This window comes from Micropterus dolomieu, linkage group LG17 (genome assembly GCF_021292245.1).
Source record: "Micropterus dolomieu isolate WLL.071019.BEF.003 ecotype Adirondacks linkage group LG17, ASM2129224v1, whole genome shotgun sequence".
Lineage (NCBI taxonomy): Eukaryota > Metazoa > Chordata > Actinopteri > Centrarchiformes > Centrarchidae > Micropterus > Micropterus dolomieu.
Genome location: NC_060166.1, coordinates 21,612,329 through 21,620,579, shown reverse-complemented (window position 1 = coordinate 21,620,579; position 8,251 = coordinate 21,612,329). Strand labels below are relative to the sequence as shown.

The 8,251-nt window shown below is 41.7% G+C and overlaps 1 protein-coding gene across 6 annotated transcripts in view; it reads right to left on the bottom strand.

Annotated features, from left to right (window-relative positions):
* Positions 1-816: 816 nt before the first annotated feature.
* LOC123985671 (lissencephaly-1 homolog) overlaps positions 817-8,251 on the bottom strand; it is a 44,368-nt gene continuing 36,933 nt past the window's right edge. For 5 of the 6 annotated variants that reach the window (XM_046073422.1, XM_046073428.1, XM_046073423.1 and 2 more), the window contains 4 exons: positions 7,394-7,622; positions 4,738-4,842; positions 4,423-4,579; positions 817-2,879 (listed from right to left, as the gene is read on the bottom strand). In XM_046073422.1, coding sequence (XP_045929378.1) covers positions 2,806-2,879; positions 4,423-4,579; positions 4,738-4,842; positions 7,394-7,622 — 565 coding nt within the window. In that variant the 3' untranslated portion in view covers positions 817-2,805. The remainder of the gene's footprint in view (positions 2,880-4,422; positions 4,580-4,737; positions 4,843-7,393; positions 7,623-8,251) is intronic. The other variant, XM_046073427.1, reaches the window with a different exon arrangement.

Here is an 8,251-nt window from a genome sequence, read left to right as displayed (position 1 = left end):
TTGGCCACACAGTGCTGGACCAACAAAGACAAGCTGATTTGTCACGCTAAACCAGATTGTACTGACAAATGTCTCCATTTTTTTGGCTTCAGCTAGAACATTTAACACATTAGCATCTTCATTAGCCATGCCAAATTGTACTACAAAATCAGCAGATTCTCTGCCCTAACTTCTGAGGGAAACTACTTTAGGCAGAGAATCAGCTGATTTTGTAGTACAAAACAGCTTGTGGGGGGTGGGGGGAACATCTTTGTAAGGGGACACAAAAGTATAATATTCCCTGAAAGAGATGGTCTCTCATCTGGGACATCCTAGTCTGCCACAATCCCGTTGCTTTTACATAAGGAGGATGTAAACCCCCTTAAATTAGCATCACTCACGCTCACACACACACACACCCACCCACCCACACACACACCCACCCCCCTCCCTAACCAGCCTTTCAGCAATGAACAGAGCTGTCTGAACTCAAACCATTTTATGTATGCAATTATTCACGTTATAATCTGTTAATTGTGAGTTTTATAGGCGCTGGTAGGCCGATCTCATTAGGTTGGACAGAACCAGGCTAACTGCTCCCCCCGTTTCCAGTATTTCTGCTAAGCTAAGACAGGGAAGGCTCCAGTATTTAAGATTTTAAAAGAACACTGCTCTGACAGCTCTGCCTCTGGTGCAGGTTTACATGCAGCAGTGCTACATCAACAGGTCACATTAGACTCTCAGTAGCCACTAGCAGGAGCTTGAGCAGCAGGTCAACACATCCAGTACACACAGGAGGAGGGAAATGTGGCAAAGAAGCGAAGATGAGGAGATCAGTTAAGCAGTGGAATTCTTTATTAGCCAAGAACTGCATTGGAATGAAAAGGCTAATCAGAAATTATAGGTTTATGCATTTATCAACATCATTAAACTGTAATGTTGTCTTTGATCATCATTAAAGGACCAAAGAATTAGTGAAAACAGGGATGTGCAAGATTAATGAACCACCTTGTCAGCTACCGTTAGAAGCAAGATGTTTCATTTGTCCTCCAAGGGGAGTGGAATGGTTTGTTTCTACAGCATGGACTGGTTTACAGGTATTTTCCATTTTTTTCCAAAAATGTTCCTGCTTTACAGTTACAGGCTCCGCTCAAAGCTCAAAAGGCTGAACATTTGAGGAAAGACACTCAGAAGACGTTTGCATACGTGGGACGTGGTCTGTGGGGTTTGTTTGTAGAGGTCGTCGCTGCTCAGGCTTCAGCATTGTCCTTCATGTGTGATTAAGGAGGTGCCACTGCCTCTTTTTTAAAGCAGGGAGCTCTTTTCAAGCTCAGCAACGGACCTGTCTACAGACAAAACAGCATCAACAGATCACTTGTCTGCTGCTAGCATTTCCTCACTAATCCTAAATTCCCATCCAGTTCATCCTTTAGTGCGATAATACAAAATTGCCAAATCTCTTAACAAGCTAAATTTACATTTCATATTTTCACAGAAAACTGATTTTTTTTATTTATTTATTTTTTTACTCAAAACCATTTTTACTAAGCAGAACATATTTCACCCCTCAAAAATTTGAGATCTTTGCACATCCCAGATATCAAACCCAGGGGGCTCACTTTGACTCCTCATCACGCCTTTATGTTTTCTCTTCAGCGGGTTGTGTTTACAGACTTCAGAGGTGCCATGGGACAACTGAGCATCTTCTCACTTTACATAATTCCTATGGTACACGAAACCCTGCCATGGACTGACTGGTCAGGGGGATTACAAGTGGACAAAGGCTTCAGTTTAACAAAAGTCTGACATGCAGGGTCACAGGAAATCGTCTCCTAAGGTCAAGTGTTAGAGATTAAACGGGTGTAATCCCTGAACTCTGCTCAGGTGATACTGTGACCCAAGGCGCTCACTGACAGCAAAAGCCAAAACAAACGTGCTCTCTACGTTTGGGCTTCTTGTGAAAAACTTTACAGTTATTCATTTGGCCACATTTAAACGTTTTATTCTTCTCTGCTGATGAATTAAATGGGATAATTTATCTAAAGCCTAGCAGCGGTTCATGTGCCACCACGACAAGAGTACAAAGCTGTTTGTAAGCCCCCGAGGTCCAAGGACAACAATTTGAAACATTCGTATATACAGCCATTAAAATATTACCTAGTTCCACATGAAGAGAAATGGTATGCACACTTGAGAAGTGATGTTATAAAGCTACAGATTATTTCAATAACAAAGCCCCACAGACAATCGCATCTTATATGCTTTTCCTGCCTTATCTCTCGAAAGTTTCACCAAGCTAGGCACCAACAGACTACGACAGTGAAGGAGAGAAATAACAGAAGAGGAAAAAAAAAAAAAATCCTAAATAAAAAAATAGACAAAAATAAATCTTACACATAAAGACACTGTCATTTCTTAAATTATCGGTTTTTAGTGCCCTACATTTTACACCCAGTCAAAAACATCTGTCTTCGGTTGGTCGGTAAGGCTGCGTGACAGACGGCCAGCCCCGTGGTAAACCTATGGTACTTCTAGACGTTATGTAAATTTACAGTATACAATTTTGGATTACCATGCAAGAATACTTTTTTTGTGTAACATTTAATAGCTCGATCTACATCCAGGAATAATTTACATAGAAGGACAATAGTTATTGGACCAGAGAGCGCAAGGGGTAAATAACCATGGTGGTAAGTGCAGCCGGAGGAGGACATGATGATGATCGGGTGAGGTTTAGGTTAGGGGAGGGGAGGGGAGGGAGGGGGATGGGGGTCCAGAGGAGCGCCTGGGTAATTGGGGTGGTGGTCCAATCCTCCAAGGTCCAAATCAGCGGCACTCCCACACTTTTACTGTTTGATCTACACTCCCAGTGACCACATAAGGAGCAGCCTTGTGGAAATCTGCGGAAGAAACAAAAGTTCATCAGAACAAAGAAAAAGGAGAGAAAATGGAGAATTAATGCAACACGACTAATTCACACATTTTTCAGAGTTTCCCCTTTCAATAATGTAACGCAGAGCGAGAGCACCACAACAGTAGATTCAGATACATTTGTCTGTTTGGGCTGCGAGGAACACAGCACTGTACAGCCGAATTGACTATCACACCTCAACATCATTCTGTATACATGTGCTGTTTTCCTTGTGACATGCCTGAGGATTTGGAGCAAACTGAACTTATGAACCCTCTGCTACTGTTAAAATATAAACAGGCAGCCAAAACTATACTTCTTTACTTTTTAGTGTGAGAAACACAGCTGTTATCGAGTGATGCCATCAAGCTGATGTAAGCAGTGATTCAGCAGTCTGAAACAAGGATACTTTTCACATCACAGATTTTTTTCAGCAATTCAAACAGTGTTTATTGACAGACGTTTCTGCCGGTCGGATAAATTTACCTCATCAAAGCTGTGTAGGGAGGATTAAAAATGGGAACGTCATCTTCCTGTGCCACAGCCATAAACATTAGTAAAAATAAGGAACATGGATGAGATCGCTGCATACAGGTCTTGTTGGCCAAGATGCTGACAATGTAATTGAACAATTCCTTGCTCCATTCCTGGTTCAATTAACAAGAGACAGCCAACAGACTTTGTTGCATATCGTCCCTCCTCTTTCTTACTTAATTTCACGTCACCTCTCTACCGTTGCCATCATACTTTACTTATTTAAATAGCAACGCTTAAATCTGCATAAACCCTGATCACCATGAAATAGCTTCCGCGGCTTCTGTCGATTAAGAATGATGTCGGCGGCACTGATACACCAGTAGCTACTGATTGGTTAAAGAAAAACCAAACAAAATAATCTCCCTACCAAATAGAAACTAACATGAAAATGGTGTCAGAATAAGAAATAAAGTGAATTGGTCATGAAGCCTGAAAAGCAGAATGCAAACACATTTGGGGGAAAGCACTCGGTATTGTACTGCACGTACAGACAGGACAATACTTTGTAGAAAATGGGGGGGTAATACTTTCCCTCCTCCCAATGATGTCAAACAAAAGTTGCTTTGTCTTTTCCACACCGCTTCAAAATTCATCACATCAATAGCTCACAGCAATATCCTCTTTAGTTGAAGCAGGATTTAAGAGGACTGGGTTTCACACGGCTTGCCAAGGAAAAGTTGGCTGAAGAGCCCCTCAAGAGAGTTCCCTGGCCTTGATCTGCTGAAAAGCTGCAGATACAAGGAGGGGGAGGCGGTAAAATCCTGGAGCGCTCATCTACCTCTTAAACCCCAGCTGCCAGCAACCCTCAGGATGCTCAACACACTGTCGGGGAGAAACTGGGCTTCTTTACAATTATTCAACCTTTGGCTAAAGCAGATATTTGTGAAACCAGCTCCACTGTCCGTTGAGCATGGAATACCTCACCTCAGGAGACTAACTGCTCAGAAAATAACAAGGATGAAGCTTTCTTTGGGCAGGGGTGAGGTGCTGCTTACCAAGGGAGGTTACAAAGTGTTCGTGGGCACCGAGGGTTTTCATGCAGCGCTTGTTCTTGTAGTCCCAGATCCTTAAGGTCTTATCATCTGCACAGGTCACAATAAATTTGCCTCCAGGGTGGAAGAGGATACCACGCACCCAGTTGTCATGGCCAACCTGTCGGACAAACAGACACTGCGCTAAAGACACCAGTTGCAAACAGATTTATCTCACTTATGAAGCAAAATGTTTTCACTCTTTACCCAAATATTTGAATATGCATACAAAGTATAAAAATGTTTACTTAAAGGCTGCTAGCCTCAGATAGTCCTCACCAGTGTCATAAGGCACATGCCAATGCTAACATCCCACATCTTGATGGTTTTGTCTCTGGAGCCAGACAGCAGGAAGGGGCCTGGCTTACCACTCTTCTTGGACTGCTTGGGCACAAAGAGGGAAAAAATTTAATAATGGTTAAAAACTAATACAGCATGTTTACGCTCAAGCACACAACATATATATTACACAGAAGCCTTTCAGCCTCAAAATCGTCACCCTAAAATATTTTCAAGTAGAATCAAAGGTCAAATACTACAAATTATTTTAGCTACTACTTATTTAAGGAACAGTACTGTGGCCTTGGATCAATTCCTGTTTCACTATAATAAAAGGAAAATAAAGCACACTGTAAATACACTCATCATCTGTCACCGTGGGGAAAGAGATTGGCTTAAATAAATTCAATACCTGCTAAATTTACCACCAAGTACGGTTAACACAAAAATAAAAAAAGGTGCTTAAACGTTGTGTCAAGCACACTAGAGCGAACAATCATGCATGCCTAATAGTTTTAACTGCATCAGAAGACACTGTGTTCAAACAGGCTTGCAGGCGCATCGAAGGAATAACCACAGAATCAGTGAAGTTGCATTTCACTGCTTTGGTTTGTTAAAATGTTTTGGTCTAAGATCTAAGCAGAAATCGGAGGCAATTGTGAAACTGTTAATTCGATAAAATTGCTGTGTCTCTTGGGCAAGCATCCTATTCCCAAAGCCAGATTTCTTCAGTTTGTTCCAAACATAACAATGTTTTGCGATGAACTTCAACCATTTTATGTTTGTCTGTAGTCTAAAAAAAACCAATATAAAAAGCATTTAAGATCCCATCTCTTAAGAAATTGCGTGGACAGCTTTGTCGGATGATTTAAATTTGAATGGTTACGATTTTGCCTATTAACGTGTTTAAATTATATTTAATTTATTTACTTTTTCCGTTTCTGTGTTGGTTACCATTTGCATTTGTTTTTGTGCATCCTGACACTTCCTGTAGAGTTGTTGGTCTTGTAATGTTACAGTGCCTTTCATAAAGTTTGAGTAAAAAAAACACACACAAGACAGAAGTCAGGCAATCGCTGTACCAAAACCTCTAGTGCAGTAGAACATGCCAAATAAAATACCTCAGGGCGACTGAATGTTGCGTTGCGAACAACTACTTTGAGAGCACATATGCAAAAATCTGTGTGAATGTATTATGTAACTTAAGTGCATGTTTCACTAAACAAAAATTTGTTTCTGTGCAAGTTTAACACTGTTTAACAACACAGCTTAGACTGGGACGACGGCTGCGGGGGCAAAAAGTGATTTAATCTGACAAGGCTACAATTGGACACACTTGAGATCACAAGGCACAAGCCTGGGCTGACTCTAGGCCATGCTTAAATCCCCTTTTGTGTACACACACAAACACCATTTAAACTGGTCTGTTCACATGGCTGCGAGTCTGAGCTGTGACATACGAGACTCACTTAACATGGCCGTGCATGTAGAGAAGGAAACACATTCTTCATCATCTGAAAGATTTATCACTGAATAAACATCTCATCAAACCTTGCTTTGGTACATAACCCTAAGTTTACCTGTTAGCTCTGCTTTCACTCAAGGATGCACATGAGCTCCATCCCCATGCATTGTGTGTGATGGTTGCAATAACGACAGTCTGATTGCTCAGTCAGTTGACCAGTAAGCCATTGTCTCATTTGGGCCAGCATCTGGAAAATATGTTTCTAGTCCCAACTATTTTTCACCAGCGACGACCATTTAGCATACTTAAATTGCTACTGGTCCACTATAGGGCTGAACAATTATGCGTTTTCAAATAGAAATAGCGATTTGGAAGTACCCGATTAGCTAATCGTGAAGACAGCGATTAAAATGTAGGTTAATTATACACATTCATTCCGTTGTATTCAATCAGAGCGGGCACAGGGGATGTACATTTTACAACAAACAAAACTGGAGGAAAACGGGATGTTGGCGCAAGCCGAACAGACACAGGCATATAGTACGGCGTCTACTCAACAAGTGTTTCCGCAGCAGAGTGTTAAGCCTACAAGTTGTTAATTTGTCATTTTGTGTGCTTCAACTACCGCTAACAGCTCTCTGTGAGTCCGTACCGTTCTGCTCTCTGTAGACTACGTAGTTAAATTGTGTCTTTTTTTTGGTCTGCGTTTATTGTTGATGTACGATCAGGAGTCTGCAAAGGGTGTTTTATTTAGAAAATCCACCGGATTCTCAATGCCGTTCTGTTCTCCGACTTCCTGCCTGGTACTGCTTGACGCGACTTCAGTCAAAAATAGACTGCCAGTGAATACTGAGCTTTAGCAAAACCTCAATGAAAAAAAAAAAAAAAAAAAAAAAAAAAATCACACTGGATTTTTTTCCTTTATCGTTCAGCCCTAGTCCACCGTCTGCTCCGCTGTGCACTCATTAATCACACTGGACATGTGAGAAGTGTAAGTGTAACAAGTGTAAATCTACTCTTGCTTATAGTTTAGCCTATGTAATGTGTAAAAGTGTATGGCCGATCTTAAATATAGTTGGTGTAACAAAAAGACACGCGGATCTCATGAGATTCGGCTCGGAATACCCCCCAAACCCTCAAGGTTTGAAGATGTTTTGGAGGAAACAGGAAGAGGTCGGAGCGGTCTGTTACCTCAGAGCCTGTGGCATCCTGGATGGTGGGGTAGGCACTCTCTGGTGCCCAGGAGATGCATTCCACCACATGTTCATGCTCCCGCAGCTCAGCCTTGCACTCTTTGGACGCCACGACCCACACACGCACCGTCTGATCGTTGGAGCAGCTGGCAATCAGTGTGCCGTCCTGGTTGGGCCGCACCATACGGACCCACTCCCTGTGGCCTGTGAAGGTCTTCACACAGTAGCTAATGCAAAGAAAAAAGTAAAAAGAGTAGTCATGTTGGCAGAATGGATGTGATTAAACAGAATATCATGTTAAAATAAATAAAGTGGTTTAGTGGATGTCAGGAGGGTGCGTACCCAGTGGCCACCTCCCACATTTTTATGGTTTTGTCCCTTGAGGCAGAAACGATGTGATCTCCATTGGGCATGATGTTTACAGACGACACATTGTGGTCATGTCCTGGAAAACACAAAGGACAAAAACAATATTTCAGTAAGAGCCAGAAACCAATATAATGTTTCTGAGCAACACAGCATTTGAAGCTAGTGTAAAATACAATCTAATCATTTCAGTGACAACACACGATCCGTTTAATCTGTCCGTCTTTACTTTACAACAAACAAATCATACTCAAAATTCTGCAATATTTTTATACAGCATGTTTTATGCCACCAACCGCGGCAAAAAACGACAGGTCTGGTTGTAATTAGCCAATTAAATGACAAGCGAGGCAGCCAATTTGCTGGGGCTTACTTTGTTCCACGGAGAATAAGAGATGCCCGATTACCTAGACGCTGGGCCATATTTAAGCTTCTAAACAGATGAAGACAACAGTAAGAGTACTCTAAAAGGCCAGCTTGTGTGTGTGTG